The following is a 17,696-nucleotide window of genomic DNA, read 5'->3' on the forward strand; positions in this document are numbered from 1 at the left end:
CCTACTCTGCCTTACCAGAGGAGAAAACTGAAAACTGCTATTTTTTTTAGAAATGTGGAGATGTCCTTTTCCCATGGGTAGCAGACACATAACTTCTCATCGACACATCTGCTGGGCTAGTCCAGCAGCAAAAGAGCCAATGTTGTTGGAGCAAAGAGGAGTGGCTATTCTGAGGAACCAGGGAGTGTGTTCCACCTTTGCAATCCAGCATAAGCATTGCTCAGTCAAATGGGACAGAAACAAAGCTCTGCGAGGCCATGGCTTGGTGAAATGGTTCACACAATTGATTTTCCAGCGCTGAGTTCAGGGAATGATAGTCTTCTGTGGAAAGTCCCAGCAAGTGCTAAGCCAGGAAGCGTAGTAGTTAGGTTATCAGGCTCTGGAGTCATAGAGTGGAGCTTGTACGCTGCTCTTCTACGTATTAAGAGGGCTGGCCTCTGTGAACTTCAATTTTCTCATCTATAAAATGGGGAGATAATATGTTGTAGGATCGTGATGAAACAGGATGGAATGTTGAGTGCCTGGAATATAGAAAATGTTCAAAAATAGTATCATTTTCATGTTTTCTCCTGCTTCTCTCTTTGAAACTTATAATCCAAGGTCTATTTCATACAAAATATTAACATAAAAAGCCGCCCTGCCCCCTCATCTATCTATCAAGCAATGCACATTTATGGGAAACCTGATGCTGACCCATTTGTAAACAACCTGTTTCTGGGTTGGGGTTTTGTACATAGCAGAGCAGCTCCTTCTCTGTGAGATCTATTGAAAGTCAGCCCTTAATACAAGGGTTTGTTAACAAAGAGAAAAAGAAAAAGAAGGAAAGAAAGAAAGGAAAGAAGAAAGGAAAGAAAGAAAGGAAAGAAGAAAGGAAAGGAAAGGGGAAAAGAGAGAGAGAAATAGTAACATAAAAAGAAAAAAGATATAAAAGCTGATTGCACAAGCTTACCCTTGTGAAGATTTGTAAGCATCAGCATCTTGAATTGTGTCTGACACGTGTCAGATGCTTGGGATGAAACATCAGACTATGAGGATGGCATATCTTTGAACGTGGCCAAGAAAAGAGACGAGGGTAAGCAAGGTCCCGTGACTTTCGCCCCAAGTAATGCAGACAGAATAACAAGTAAGAATGAGAGCAGGTTGTACTTGGCCTCTCCCTTTCTCTGGTGGCTTTTGTGTGGTTTCCTTGGAAAGTTTTACCCTGGCATTTTTCAGAAATAGCACAGTTGTTTGGGATGATTATAGGCAATCACCCTTTCCCAGAGACTGAACTGTGTCGGGCTCATTGACCAGCCACTCCCCAGGGACCAACTAGGGAGGACATAGCTGGTCCTGCTGTTTACCAAGTATTGGATTGTGTGAGATGCCAGAAGAACCAACCTCAGGGTCTTTGGAAAGACTGACCAACCAGTCAGGATGGATTGTGGTGGTGGATCCCAAGCACTCATTTGGGAATGAGAGTGACATTGATGGTGGAACATGAAATCCATCCCAACAGAAGAGCAAGCCTGAGAGCAAGCTCATCTGACAGCCTGTTAAGGCACAGGCACAAAGGAGGCCATGTGAGTTGGGAGGAGAACTCCTCCTTGGAAATCTTGGAGTCTCGCTGTCCACTAAGGTAAACCACTAGCACCTGAAGTCTACTGGCATATGGGTCTACTGAGCACCTGAAGTATGGCAAGTGCAAATTGAGATATGCACAAAATATACAATTTCAAAGACTTAAGTACAAAAAAACTCATTAATTTTTGTGTGGATAACAATTTTTTTAATATACTACAACCAAGTAAGATTTTATTTTCACAAATGCAATGTTGGCTCACTATCCTAAAGTCAATTAAGATAATATACAATATTACTTGAATAAATGTCAAAAAAGAACATTTCAATAAACAAAGAAAAATATTTGACAAATCCAACACTCTTTGTGATAAAACCCCCAGTACACTAATAGAAAAAAAATTTTGAGTCTTGCACAAAGTCATCTATGAAAACCTACAACTAACATTATACTTAATGGTGAAAGACTGAGTGCTTTATCTGTAAGTTTGGGAACAAGACATAAATTTCCACTTTTTTTTTTTTTTATTTTTATGGAATCTTGCTCTGTCACCCAGGCTGGAGTACAGTGGCACGATCTTGGCTCACTGCAACCTCCACCTCCTGGGTTCAAGGGATTCTCCTACCTCAGCCTCCTGAGCAGCTGGGATTACAGATGCGTACCACCATGCCTGGCTAATTTTTGTATTTTCTTAGAGACAAAATTTTACCATGTTGGCTAGGCTGGTCTCAAACTCCTGACCTCAAGTAATCCACCTGCCTCAACCTCCCAAAGTGCTGGGATTACAGGCATGAGCCACTATGCCTGGCCAGTTTCCACTTTTAACACTCTATTCGACACTGTTCTGCAAGTACTAGCCAGATAAATTATACTATAAAGTGAAATGAAATTCTCCAGATTGAGAAAAAAAAGTAGAACTCTTTTTCATTGCACACCACATAATTTTCCACACACACAAAAAAAAAATTGTAAGGAACTTCCTAAAAACCCACTAGGACTATTAAACAAATTCATCCATGTCAAAAGATACAAGATCAACATATAAATTAATTTTTTTAACTTTTATTTTAGGTTCAGAGGTACATGTGCAGGTTTTCATATAGGTAAATTGCATGTTGCAGGGGTTTGGTGTACAGATTATTTCATCACCCAGGTAATAAGCATAGTACCCAGTCAGTAGATTTTCAATTCCCACCCTCCACCCTCGAGTAGGTGCAGGTGTCTGTGGTGCCCTTCTTTATACCCATATGTGCTCACTTTTTAGCCCCCACTTACGAGAACATGCAGCATTTGGTTTTTAGTTCCTGTGTTAGTTCACTTGGGCTAATGGCCTCCAACTCTACCCATGTCGCTGCAAAGGACACAATCTCATACTTTTCTATGGCTGCATAATTCTCCATGGTGCATGTTTACCACATTTTCTTTTCTTTTCTTTTCTTTTTTGAGACAGAGTCTTACTCTGTCACCCAGGCTGGAATGCAGTGGCACGATCTCAGCTCGCTGCAACCTCTGCCTCCCGAGTTCAAGCAATTCTTGTGCCTCAGCCACCCAAGTGCCTGAGATTACAGGTGTGCACCATCATGCCCAGCTAATTTTTATATTTTTAGTAGAGATGGGGTTTCACCATGTTGCCCAGGCTAGTCTCGAACTCCTGGCCTCAAGTGATCTGCTGCCTTGGCCTCCCAAAATGCTGGGATTACAGATGTGAGCCACCATGCCTGGCCTCACATTTTCTTTATTCATTCTTTTGTTAATGGGCATTTAGGTTAATTCTATATCTTTGCTATTGTGATTAGTGCTGTGATGAACATATGTGTATATGCATCTTTATGGTAGAATAATGTATATTCCTCTGGGTATATACCCAAGAATGGGATTGCTGGGTCAAATGGTAATTCTGTTTTAAGTTCTGTCAGAAATCACCTAACAATTTGAAATGATAATATTTTAGATATTGGGTTAAACAAAATTTATTGTTAAAATTATTACTTGTTATGTTTTGCATTTTTGAATGTGCCTACTGGAAAAAATTTTAAGTTACATATATGGCTCATGTTACATTTCTATTGGACAGTATCACTTTAGAACTTCACATAGAATTTTTATCCCTGTTCACAGTTCCAGTTAATATTTGCCTCCACTATCTGCCCTCATCACAATGCTGCTAGGCTGTTAACAAGCCAGACTTACCCAGTATTTTTCTACCCCAGGATTTTGCCCTGGCTACTTGCTCTACCTGGGATGCTCACTCCCCCAGACCTTCTCCCGGATGGCTCCTGTTTGACTTTTTGGTCTCTTCTTAGATGCCCTTTCTTTCTCCGGAGAGGTCTGCCTTGGCCACAGTTTGGTCACATCGACTGTTCTATTCTCTTTCCAGCACTTCTTTGTTTTGTCTGCCTTCCCAAGTATACTACGAGCTCTGTGAGAGTCTATCATGTTCATCTGTTCATTTCCTGAACTCAGAATAGCACCTCACTCATAGCTGGCCCTCCATAAATATTTCCTGAATGGCTAAATGTACTAGCCTTAAATCTGTTTAAGATTGTTTAAACTGTGTTCCAACCTGACACCCTTTGTTTTGAGCTAATTAAGCTCCACTGAGGGCCAGCCACTGCTGGGCACTGGGTATATGGGAAGATGCCCTGGTCTCTGACCTTAGGGAGCTCAGGACCTAGTAGGTTCCAAAGACAAAAATGTCAGCAAATGGAGTTGTCATATCACATGCCATGAGCCTGTTGTTTTTATTTCACTATGCATGCCCTAAAGAAAGAACCCAACAGAGGTCAAAACACAGCAACCTCAAGCTCATGCACCCTGTTTACCAGTAGCTGCAGACAGTTCTTGAAAAGGCAGCTCCGCTGTGCTCTACTATTTGTGAAAAACAGGTTAACCATTCCAAAGAACTGTGATTATGGTCAGGACCAGAGCATGCATTTCTAACAGTAAATGAGAAGATAGTTTGAGCCCAAAGGGCACGTTTGCAGAGGCTTTTGCGGGAAGACAAACCTCCTAATTTAGCATTAGACTACAAAAGCAAGTTCTAGACTGATATGTAGAGCAGACACTCATTTTCCTTTATATATACCCTATAAATGTGCAGGGAAAAGACAAATATACTCCAAATGATTAACCTTGGCTACCTCAGGGTTATGGGGAAGGGTGGGATAATAACACACTATAAATATTTTCTTCACATGCCTCTGTAGTATTTTGTTTTGTTTGTTTGCTTGTTTGAAACCGTGTCCTGCTGAGTCACCCAGGCTGGGGTCGACAGCACCATCACTATCACAGCTCACTGCAGCCTGGAACATATGGGCCCAAGTGATTCTCCCACTTCACCCTCCCAAGTAGCTGGGACTACAGGTGCACACCATGAGGCTTGGCTAATTTATGTAACTTTTTGCATTGTCTCACTATGTTGCCCAGGCTGCTCTCGAATTCTTGGGCTCAAATGACCTCCTACCTCAGCCTCTCAAAGATCTGGGATTGGCTGGGCATGTTGGCTCATGCCTGTAATCCCAGCACTTTGGGAGGCTGAGGCGGGCAGATTGCCTGAGCTCAGGAGTTCCAAGCCACCCTGGGCAACATGGTGAAACCCCATCTCTACTAAAATACAAAAAAAATTGGGGACCAGCGCAGTGACTCACGCCTATAATCCCAGCACTTTGGGAGGTTGAGGTGGGTGGACCACAGGGTAAGGAGATGGAGACCATCCTGGCTATCACGGTGAAACCCTCTCTTTACTAAAAATACAAAAAATTAGCTGGGCATGGTGGCACATGCCTGTAGTCCCAGCTACTCAGGAGGCTGAGGCAGGAGAATCGCTTGAACCCAGGAGGTGGAGGTTGCGGTGAGCCGAGATCGCACCACTGCACTCCAGCCTGGGCGACAGAGCAAGACTCCATCTCAAAAAAACAAAAAAGAGAAAAAAAAAAAAGATCTGGGATTACAGGCATCAGCCACCATACTGAGCCTCTACAGTGTTTTTATTTGTCACAATAAACATAAATAGATTTTGTACTTTCAAAAATGGATAAAGTTGTTTTTACTTAAAAAACTAAAAGCCAAACACCACAAAGCTTTCCTGTATTTGATAGGGTCTGCTTCTCGCATCTTGAATTTTTTTTATCTCAGTTCTGTTCCTCAGCTACTAAATCAAAGATCAGCTTCCGGGCTGAGGACCCAAAAACAGGAAGTAAAGACTGAAATCACTTTGGGAGAATTTGATGATGCAATGGGTCCCTGGATACAAACCAAGCACGCTCATATATCACAAATCTCTTGCGATAGTTAAGGTTTCCTTAACTTCTTTAATTGGGAAGGTACCCTTTATTGAGGGCACCTATTATAAGCCAGTTAATTTGTTTACATCATCCCATTTTATTCCCCAATCAACTCTCAAAAGGTAGGTATTATCCCCACTTATCAGATGTAAAAACCAGGGTTCTGGGAAGTTTAATGAATTGCCCAAAGTCACAGAGCTCTTATAGTAAGAGGCAGAGACCTACTTTGAACATAGCTTTCCCAAACGTGTGCTCATTTCACCATCATTTGCTACCTCCTTAAAAGAATAAGGTAGAATGGGGTTTAGGCCACAATCCTGAACACCATAATCCCAAATATTGAAATACAAAACATAAAAATACCCAAAAATATAATTCTGGAAAAAATAATTTTAAAAACTTTTTTAAAAGACATTTGTTTACATTTTAAAGTGGATTTATTTGAAAAACATATAAAGACATGACGAAACGCTTCATAGGCCACCTTGTGCAATAAAATAGGCAATAATAATATACATTTTTTTGCAAACATAAACACCCAAGTATACTAAGGACAGTCACATGGGTATAACAGTTATGAGCAGACAAACTGTATTCCTAAAGAAACAGCTGGTATTCAAGGGGAACACCTTCAGCTTTCGCCCATTCAGTATGATGTTGGCTGTAGTTTGTCATAGATGGCTCTTATTATTTTGATGTATGTTCCTTTAATATCTAGTTTATTGATAGTTTTTAACATGAAGCAATGTTGAATTTTATTGAAAGCCTTTTCTGCATCTATTGAGATAATTGTGATTTCTGCCTTTAGTTCTATTTATGTGATGAATTACATTTATTGATTTGCATATGTTGAACCAACCTTGCATCCCTAAAGCCTACTTGATCATGTAAAAAAGGATTAGCCTTTTTTTTTTTTTTTTTTTTGAGTCAGTCTTGCTCTGTCACCTATGCTGGAGTGCAGTGTCATGATCTTGGCTCACTGCAACTTCTGTCCACCTCAGACTCCCGAGAAGCTGGGGCTACAGGTGTGCACCACCATATCCAGTTAATTTTTGTAATTTTTTGTAGAAACAGAGTTTCACCACGTTTCCCAGGCTGGTCTCGAATTCCTGGGCTCAAGTGATCCACCCTCCTCAGCCTCCCAAAGTGCTAGGATTACAGGCATGAGCCACCACGCCTGGCTGGATTAGCTTTTCGATGTGCTGCTGGATTTGGTTTGCAAGTATTTTGTTGAGAATTTTTGCTTCGATGTTCATCAATATTGGCCTGAAGTTTTCCTTTTTGTTGTATCTCTGCCAGGTTTTGGTATCAGGATGATGCTGGCCTCATAGAATAAGTTGTGGGGGAGACGCTCCTCCTCAATTTCTTGGAATGGTTTCAGTAGGAATTACATTGGCTCTTCTTTGTACATCTGGTAGAATTCGGCTGTGAATCCATCTGGTCCCAGGCTTTTTTTGGGTGGTAGGCTATTTATTACTGATTCAATTTGGGAGCTTGTTATGGATTTGTTCAGGGAATTAATTTCCTCCTGGTTCAGTCTTGGGAGGGGAGGGTGTATGTTGTCCAGGAATGGATTCATTTTTCTAGGTTTTCTAATATGTGTGCATAGAGGTGTTCATAGTAGTCTCTGATTATTTGTATTTCTGTGGGGTTAGTGGTAACATCCTCTTTGTCATTTCTAGTTGTGTTTAATTGGATCTTCCTTCTTTTCTTCTTTATGAGTATAGCTAGTGGCCTATCTATCCTATTAATTTTTTCAAAAAACCAACCCTTGGATTCATTGATCTTTTGAATGATTTTTTGTGTCTCAATCTCCTTTGGTTCAGCTCCGATTTTGGTTATTTCTTTTCCTGTATCTTAATTACAGAGGTTATGACACAAATGTATACATTTGTCAAAACTCACTGAAATGTACATTGGTAAATTTTATTATATGTAAATTATACTTTAATAAAGCTGATTTTTAAAACAAAAAAACTAATATGCAATATATTTCACCTTCAAATTTTTTTAAAAAAGAAACAGCTTATATAACCATGGTCATCTGAAATACTATGATAGACAACCTAAGTCTTTTAATGAGATTAATCAAAAACAGCAGAAGAAAATTCTGTCCCACTCTCAGAGACAGACTAATTTGCCTTCAGTATTTGTTCTCTTAGGGTCCCTGGCTGATTCAATGGTGTCCACCAACACTGAGGGCAGATCTCCCCCACCTCGCCCATTCTGATACACATACTAGTCTACTCTAGAAACACCCTCACAGACACACCCCAAAATAATGTTTTATCACGTATCTAGATACGTCTTTTTTTTTTTTTTTTTTTTTTTGAGTCTTGCTCTGTTGCCCAGGCTGGAGTGCAATGGCGTGATCTCCACTCACTGCAAGCTCCGCCTCCCGGATTCACGCCATTCTCCTGCCTCAGTCTCCAGAGTAGCTGGGATTATAGGCGCCCGCCACCACACCTGGCTAATTTTTGTATTTTTAGTAGAGGTGGGGTTTCACCATGTTGGCCAGGCTGTCTCCAACTCCTGATCTCAGGTGATCTTCCCGTGTCGGCCTCCCAAAGTGCTAGGATTACAGGCGTGAGCCACCATGTCCAGCCTTAGATACTCCTTAATCCAGTCAATTTGACACCTAAAATTAAGTCTACAAGTCCACCCCTTGTCGATTTGGCACCCATACATATCTTAAACCACACGTAATTTCCAAATGAAGACAATAACAAAGTAGTAGTTCTGCCTAACAAGATGCAACTAACATAATGAGGCTATCCTGTGTACAACAGAAAATTCACTAATCGTGATTTTTGAGATTTTAGATGTTAAGGACTTAGACTTTAGGGATTTTTATCATTCAGGATTTCAGCATTCAGGACTATGACATTCAGAATCGTGTCTTTTGGGATTGATTGGTAGTGGGTATAATGACATATTTTGCAACTGGTTCCATAGCTGAATTCCATAGCTGAATCCTCAACGGCAGCTCAAATCTAGGTACATATGAGAGGCTTCTTCCATCCAGAAGCACTTTCCTAACTGTCTTTCCTTGGAGCCTGATAGACCACCAATGGAAGTTGTTCCATTGGCTAAAGCATCAAATCCCCTGAGATCCATTCTCCAAGCACAAGGATCCTTAGAAAGAGGTAACATGTAACATCATTATAAATCACAAATACCATCATGTGAATTAGTTATCAGGGAAATACAGCTAGCAAGTTTCCAAGGAAATGAGACACAGGCCCAGTAGTATTTGATGGGGAGGTTGGGGAGGACATGGAGAAGGGATAGTTGTAGAGCAGAGTCAGGAATGTCCTTTGGGAGTGTCATTGTGGGACTGCGGATAATTAAAGGACATGGAGAAGCCAGAGGCAGAAAAAAAAAGGTGCCACTAAGGGTATGCACCACAATCCAGGTCAGGTCCGAGCTCAATTACTATGCTAATATGGTCATGGATAGACACAGAGAAGAGAAAATTGTCATATGTGTGTCCATGGATTTCTCTACGCATCTCAGCTACAAGTTCTGCCAATGCTGCCATTTGTCACAAGGGCAGTGGGGTACATGACCCCATGTCTCACTGAGTGGAAACCTGTCACCAGGAAGAAGACTCTAAAGGCATGTGTCCCCAGGAGTCTGCTCAGAGTGTTTATCCCACACTTAGGGCCAGGAGGCAGTTTTGGATATTTGGTTTGGAGGGTTGGAATTGGTTTAAAAAGCCAATGGATCTTATCTAGCAGTAGATTTCTGGAGCAATCTGGACAAAAATATTGTCTTCTTTCTTACATGAATGGGATGTTCTTCTCTCCCCACAGAAGAAGCGCACGCTGAAGGGGTCCATTGAGCTCTCCCGAATCAAATGTGTTGAGATTGTGAAAAGTGACATCAGCATCCCATGCCACTATAAATACCCGTTTCAGGTAAGTCCATCAGGTGGGTAGTTCCCCATTCCCTGGACCGTGGTTAAAATCTTCAGTCACAGCCGGGTGCAGTGGTTCAAGCCTGTAATCCTAGCACTTTGGGAGGTTGAGGCAGGCAGATCACGAGGTCAGGAGTTCAAGACCAGCCTGGCCAACATGAAACCCCATCTGTACTAAAAATACAAAAAATTAGCTGGGCGTACTGGCGGGCGCCTGTTATCCCAGCTACTCAGGAGGCTGAGACAGGAGAATTGTTTGAACCCAGGAGGCAGAGGTTTCAGTGAGCCAAGATCATGCCATTCACTCCAGCCTGGGCAACAGAGTGAGACTCCGTCAAAAAAAAAAAAAAAATACTCAGTCACAGTGAGAGAGGGTGGACACGGATGACTCTCTGCCTCTCTGCTCCAAGGTTAGGACTTAGACAAATCCCATTAGGAAACGTATGTGTTCCTTCCATCAGTGACATTTATTTGTTAATTCTTTCACTTATTGAACAAAAATTAAGCACAAAATCTTGAAAAGGTGGTTATTCCTTATACCCCTTTCCCTCATGTCTTCTCTTCCTCAAGGAAAGTCCTAATTAGTGAAGGAAGAAATAAAGCTGCTATCAGGGGCCCAAAACCTAATTGCTTTAAGTGCAGTTTACCCATGATTTGAGGCAACATATTGCAATTGCTGGGTATGAATTGCTTGGAGATTCTGAGGCAAAAAGATTCAGATTTTATAATCTGAGGACTATCTGGAATCGCACTGTCTAGTACAGTAGCCACTAGCCACACATGGATGTTCACATTTAAATGTATTAAATGATATTAAAAATTCAGCTTCTTAGTCACACTGGGCACATTTCACATGTTCAATAGCAGGACATGGCTGGCAGCTACTGTACTGAAACAGCACTGGTTATAGAATGTTCCTATCACTACAGAAATTTTTTTTTTTTTTTTTTTTTTTTTGAGACAGAGTCTCACTCTGTCACCCAGGCTGGAGTGCAGTGGCGCAATCCTGGCTCACTGCAACCTCCACCTCCCTGGTTCAAGTGATTCTCCTGCCTCAGCCTACTGAATAGCTGGGACTACGGGCGTGTGCCACCACTCCCGGCTAATTTTTGTATTTTTAGTAGAGACGGGGTTTCACCATATTGGTCAGACTAGTCTCAAACTCCTGACCTCGTGATCGACCCGCCTTGGCCTCCCAAAGTTCTACTGAACAGAGCTGGTGGAGGGTATCTTTAAAGTCCTTATCTTATATATGAATCTTGGCACTTCTGGCTTCAAAGGCATGGATATCTCCTTGCACATCCCAGGGTACCATTCTTGCTTGCCAACCTGAGGGATGAACATATTTTTAACATGGCATAGAAAAGAACTCTTTTTCTACTAGAAAAGTGACCCTCATGAGTTGGAATTTTGAGGACTGAAAATAAAAGGAATAGCACGTATTTTTCAGTTGTTCAAAATCCCAATGATAATGAGTGCCTAAAAGAGAGGTGAAATATAAAGAAGACTGCAGTTTAGATAACAGTATTGTACCAATGACAATCTCTTGGTTTTGAAAGATGTGTTGTGGTTATGTAAGATGTCATCAGTGGAGAAAAGTAGGTGAAAAGTACACAGGAACTCTGTACTATTTCTGGAACTTCTTGTGAGTCTTAAACTATTTCAAAATAAGAAGTTTTCAAAACTCTCATCACACATTTGTCATATAATATCTTTCTCTTCCATGTGCCAGAAATATTTTTTTAATCACTAAAAACTTAAGATGAGAAATAAATGTGCTTTCTAGTCAAGAGGAGAACTTTCTCCTGCTGTCTTACTTTAGCGATTGCTCTCTTGGGGCATGGAATCTGAGACGAGCAGCTGAAACTGCTTACCCTGTGTTTTTGTAGCACCCAAACACCTGGATAAAAAGGATACTGGCCCCCTAATTACCCAAATGTTTGCCTATATGACGATAAACACCCGAGACCCCACTCTCGGCTCAGTAGGTCTGCTGTCAACTATCTCCATGCACGCTGCTCACCTTGAACTCTGTGTGTGTGTCTCCAGGTGGTGCATGATAACTACCTCCTATATGTGTTTGCTCCAGATCGTGAGAGCCGGCAGCGCTGGGTGCTGGCCCTTAAAGAAGGTAATTAAACTCCTTTGCCATTGAATCACTAACACTCTTGATCCTATAGTAGGGTTGGGTTCCACAATAGAATAGAGTGTGGTGGGAGAGCAGCTGATGGCTGATTTCTCTTTTGGGGTTGGTGGAAGTTCCCAAGTTTTCATCCTGGGCCCAGGAGGCAATAACTGGTATCATTCAGGGATTGACCAAATCCAGCCTGCTGTCTGTTCTTGTCAGGCTCTGAGCAATATTTGTATATAACTCATTTCAAATAGTTTAATAAGTACCTACATAAGATGCTTGATTTTGTCTCATGGTCAGTAAAACCTAAAATATTTACTCTCTGGCCTTTTAAGAACAAGTTTGCCAACTCCTCATATAGAATGAAGAAGCAGAGCATAGGCCCTCATGTGAGATGACCTGAGTTTAAATCCCAGTCTTTCACTTGCTATGTACACTTGGGCGAGTTCCTTAATTGCCTGTGCTTCCGTTTCCCATCTGTTTAAAAGGAAGGAAGGGAAGGGATAACAGCACCTGCCTTTGGAGCTGATGTGAGCAAAGTCCTAGCAACTAGGTTGGCCCATAGACAGCACGCAATAAATATCAGCTAGCTTTCAAGCTTTTCAGACCATTGGTAAGGGTATTTCTTAAGCCTTACCTGCCTGATGGCACAGTTAGAGGCAGCAGTGTTTAAGCACATGGGATGTGGAGCCAGGCATGAAGGTGAAAATCCCAGCTCTGCCAATGATTAGCATGTGACCCTGGGTAAGTTCCTTGACCTTCGTGTGTCTCTATAAATTTTGACTAAAAACAGTCATGGAGCTGTTGTGAGAATTGAATGATTGAGGACTTAGAAAAATACCCATCTCAAAGAAAGCCCTGGATCAATGTTACCATTATTGTTCTTTAGCCTGAAGCACTGGATGTGTCAGAAGATCTAGGTTCAAATACTAATCTGCCTCTACGAAGCTATGAGGACCAAGGATAAGCAAACTATTTGTTATCTCTGGAGCTGCAATTCCTCTATCTGAAAAAAATGAGAATAGAAATACAAGTTGTATCTTATCCCGAGGTTGTTGTGAGCCTTAAATGGGTTATGAGCAGACAAGTGCTGGGTGAATGGGGAAGTGCTCTCTGTTCTTACAGTCTTGGGACATAGAGCAAACACAAAAGTAAGAAGTAATCAAAATGGGCTGGGTGCAGTGTCTGACACTTGTAATCCCAGCACTTTGGGCAGCCAAGGTGGGAGGATCACTTGAGCTCAGGAGTTCAAGGCTACAGTGAGCCATGCTCATGCCACTGCACTTCAGCCTGGGCAACATAGTGAGATCTCATCTCTACTAAAAGTAAAAACATTAGCCAGGCATGGTGGCACATGCCTGTGCTCCCAGCTACCTGGGAGGCTGAGGTGGGAGAATCACCTGAGCCTGGGAGGTCAAGGCTGCAGTGAGCCAAGTGAGCTGAGCCTGGGTAACAGAGCTAGACCCTGTTCTTACCCCACCAAAAAAAAAAGAAGAAAAAAAAGGAATCAAAAGGGCCCCAGCTATGGTCATTGGCCATTTGCCCTCTGTGAAGGGATTTTATACACAGGGTGTTAAAACTGGAAGGAATATTAGAGATTAGATATCTAGTTCTGTGGTTGGTTCATTTATTTATTTATTTATTCATTGAGACAGTGTATTAGTCCATTTTCACACTGCTATAAAGATATGCCCGAGAGTGGGTAATGTATAATGAAAAGAGGTTTAAGGGACTCACATTTCCATATGGCTGGGGGGCCTCAGGAAACTTACAATCATGGTGGAAGGTGAAGGGGAGGCAATCACCTTATTCACAAGGTGGCAGGAGAGAGAATGACAGAAGGAGGAACTTGCCAAATACTTATAAAACCATCAGGTCTCATGAGAACTCACGTATTATCACAAGAACAGCATGGGGGAAATACCCCGTGATCCGATTACCACTACCTGGTCTCTCCCTCAACACGCAGGAATCATGGAGATTACAATTCAAGATGAGATTTGGGTGGGGACACAGAGCCAAACTATATCAGACAGGGTCTCACTCTGTTACCCAGGCTGGAGTGCAGTGGCACAAGCATGGCTCACTGCAGCCTCAACCTATTGGGCTCAAGTGATCCTCCCACTTCAGCCTCCTGAGTAGCTGGGACTACAGGTGCATGACACCATGCCCAGCTAACTTTTTTCTTTTTTTTTTGGTAGAAAAGGGGTCTCACTATGTTGCCTAGGCTAATCTAGAACTCCTGGACTCAAGTGATCCTCTTGCCTCGGCCTACGAAAGTACTGGGATTACAAGCATGAGCCAGTACACCCAACTCTGTTCTGTGCCTTATATATGTGTTTGTTTCAGTAGCAGACCCCCCTTTTTTTTCCAACCAAAATCTTACTTCAAAGCCACAAACCTAGAAGGGAGAAAACCAAAGTGGCTGTGGTTAAAGGTAGGAGAGGTGGGGGGTGGTAATTCCACCTTCTCAACCTTCTCATTACCCTTAAGGCACCTTTGTAGAGCCCAGTGTTTAACAATCTCATTGCATAGCGGGGGAAACTTAGGCTCAGATAAGGGTTTGCCCAATTTAAGAACACAAAACTAATGCAAGGCAGAGCCAGACGCAAGCCTAGATGTGCTGATGCCTAAATGTAACATGAACTACCCCAGTAAATAGCACAGTGCATTTATGCGCTCAGATCAACCCATGCTTCTGAGTGGTCTGGGCAATACTCATTCAGGCTCACTCAGCCAGGTCTAATCTCGAGGTGTTATAAAATTGGTAGCCCTTGATAGGCTGACCTGGAAATAACTCTTCTGTTGGTGCCAACCTGTTTCAGAAACGAGGAATAATAACAGTTTGGTGTCTAAATATCATCCTAATTTCTGGATGGATGGGAAGTGGAGGTGCTGTTCTCAGCTGGAGAAGCTTGCAGCAGGCTGTGCCCAATATGATCCAACCAAGAATGGTAAGAGACTGGGAATTCCCTCTAGTTTTTGTGAAATGACCATAAAAAAGTAAAAGCTTTTGGCCTTTAATCATTGAGGGTGTCAGGAACAGAATGCAAAATTCTACATTTTCGAATTTTCCAAGAGGAATCATCTGTCTTTCCTACCAGCCTGTTGGTGCTTCCATCTCAAAGCTGATGTCTACAGCTCCTAACCACTTGAAGTGTGCTCTTTGGACCAGCAGCATCAACATCTCCTAGGAGCTAGTTAGAAATGCAAATGATCTGGCCCCACTCATGACCTACTAGATCAGAATTTTCATTTTAACAAGATCCCAGGAGACTTATGTGCACAGCACAGTTTGAGGAGCCCTGCTATAACCTGCATTTGAATGGCATGGTCTATTTAAATCTTAATTAAAGAGGCAGCCTTAAGAGATATAAAATATTTATGTCTTACAGTGACATCATGTCACACATAAATTTAATTACACAAATTCAACTCTATACCCTTAAAGGTGAGAGGAATTTTTTTTTCTTTTACATTTTACCTGTGATTTCTCCTTGCCTCCTCTTCAAACTTGCCCTTGACCTCCACAGTCTCAGAGAGGAGAAGGCCACAGTCTAAATGCAAAGTGAAAACCAAAAAAAGCTGTTTTTTTGCGTTGACATTAAAGGCTCAGGTCCAGGGGATTGGGCTGCAACTGGATTTTATTGATGACTTTGGAACCTTAAGTTCGAATACAACTCCAGTCAATACAACTCCACTCGAATGCATTTCACATTTATTATGCTCTTGTTCCTCTCAACCATCTGGGGTACATGGTGTGATGTTAAGGGAATGGGCTGCCTTGAGCAATTCAGTATGCTCCGGGTCACACCACTGGAAGTGCTCTGCAAATCCATTGTCGAATAGGAATAATGGCCCATGTGGATTGTTTTCCTTCCATTTTCCTCTCTTCTCAACCTCTTTTGCCATAGTTTCCCTTTCTCATTTATTCTTTTGTGCACTAAAACTTAATACTGAAAATTGGCAACCCAAGGCGGATGTAACACATGGCTAGGTTTTCTGTGGCTTCCTGATTCATAGGCCCTCTCATTGCCACTTTAAAAACCACCATTTTTCACCCTGCACCTTGGGGGAAAAAGCCCTTAGACATAATCGATCCCTGGGCCCAGAAGAACAATAATTAACAAGTTTTAGAAATTGGTAACTATTCAAGTGATCCTACACATTAGTCCTGTTTACCATATTCATGCGGGCCAATATTTAATAAAAATGAAATGGAAAATTTTCTATGGATAGGATCCACCATAATAACAGAACGGCATGGGCTTACCTCTGTGAGTGAAAGCCCTTTCCAAAGTCAATGATCTGGTCTCCAAATTTCTGCCAATGCCTTGCTGTGGGCCCTCAGATGAGTCACGTGGCAATCAAGGGCCCCAATGTCCTCATCTCAAAAATGGCAGGGAGTTCTGAGGGGCTTAGGATGAAATAATATCTAAGCCCTTTTCCAATTCTGAAATTCTTTGACTTGGTATTTCCATTTTGTAGTTTTCACCATGCATGCTGCAGCTATTCCTCTTCGGGGCGCAAGTATTTCCCTCCTCCAAGTGATACACATGTGACTGAGGTGCTAGGAACATCTGAATGACTCACCAGAATGCCAATGCGGGAGGACTGGTCATGCCGAGCTGTTCCCCATGTGAAACCAGGGCCTGAGCACTCTTGGGGTCCTGCTGTGGTTGTCATGCAGTCACTGTGCTAATGGTTTTGCTTTTGCATTGCAACCCATTGCCATATCCTCCTCTGAGCATCTCCTCACTCTACCCTCTTCTGATTTGGTTAAATAACTTCATGGATCTGAGTTTTGCACAGTTGAGAGCAGAGTTTTCAAGAAGCACACTGCACTGTGAACGCAGCTTATGGTCATCTCCCCGGATGAAGGCTCACAGGATTCCTGGTACCGAGCACATTGGCAGTGCGGGTCTATGAGCACTGGGCTTTGGATAATCCCTCTGAGCCTCTAAGAGCATTTCCTCACCTGCAATATGGGGATAATGATAATAGGTAGCTATGTGTAAGGCTGGGAGATTCAATGGTGTTGTGGAAAGCAGTACAGCTGCCAACATTTACAGAGTTCTTGATAAATGGTAATTGTGTCTACTTGTCTTCCTTATTGGTGGATGAAAGAATCTGAGGCTGAGATATAGCCTCAGAACTTGTGTGTGTCTGGGAAGCAGCAGAAGTGGATGAGTAAAAACAGACCCAGCCACACCCAACCCATAGTAACACCCATTTCTGCAACCAGAACTGGCCCTGATCTCCCCACTGTGGGGAGGGAAAGGAAGGAAGGGAAAAGCAAGGCCAGAGGACGAAGAAAGAGAGACCAGTCATAGAATGTCCAGGGCTGGAAGTGGCCAAGGCTCACAGCTAGTATTGGTGAAGCCAGAGTTAGAACACCAGTCTCCCAGCTCCAAGTTGAGTTCTAAATAGGAACCATACTTCCTATTACAGGGGTTTTCCTTCTTCTGTGGTCATTGTATACCCAGGTCACTACCCCAGCCTACTCTTTCTTGCCAAGTCTGCACGGGACTGGGCTCCAGTGTTAATGTGTGACTCTCCTCTACCACATCCCTGATGTGAGCTGTCCAACTTCAAGTCAACCTCATACAGAAATGAGGAACTCATCGCCTACCTATGCAGCCCATTCTCTTCCCATCTCTCGTTATTAAGGACGTCTTTGTATTAGCCTGAAGTCTGTGCAGTGCCTCCCATACCACAGAGAGCCCCAGACACAGCCACACACCTTTGATTCATTGAGTCCAGGAATGGCCTTTGCAGAGCTACAAAGGAGAAATAGTGAGA

At 42.4% G+C, this 17,696-nt stretch overlaps 1 protein-coding gene across 1 annotated transcript in view; it reads left to right on the plus strand.

The window, feature by feature from the left end:
• Window positions 1-17,696, plus strand: part of ITK (IL2 inducible T cell kinase) — a 74,178-nt gene that overhangs the window by 18,412 nt on the left and 38,070 nt on the right. The window contains exons 2-4 of the mRNA XM_001136073.6: window positions 9,660-9,764; window positions 11,813-11,894; window positions 14,720-14,848. Of these exons, the coding sequence (XP_001136073.1) occupies window positions 9,660-9,764; window positions 11,813-11,894; window positions 14,720-14,848 (316 nt within the window). The remainder of the gene's footprint in view (window positions 1-9,659; window positions 9,765-11,812; window positions 11,895-14,719; window positions 14,849-17,696) is intronic.

This window comes from Pan troglodytes, chromosome 4 (assembly GCF_028858775.2).
Source record: "Pan troglodytes isolate AG18354 chromosome 4, NHGRI_mPanTro3-v2.0_pri, whole genome shotgun sequence".
NCBI classification, from domain to species: Eukaryota; Metazoa; Chordata; class Mammalia; order Primates; family Hominidae; genus Pan; species Pan troglodytes.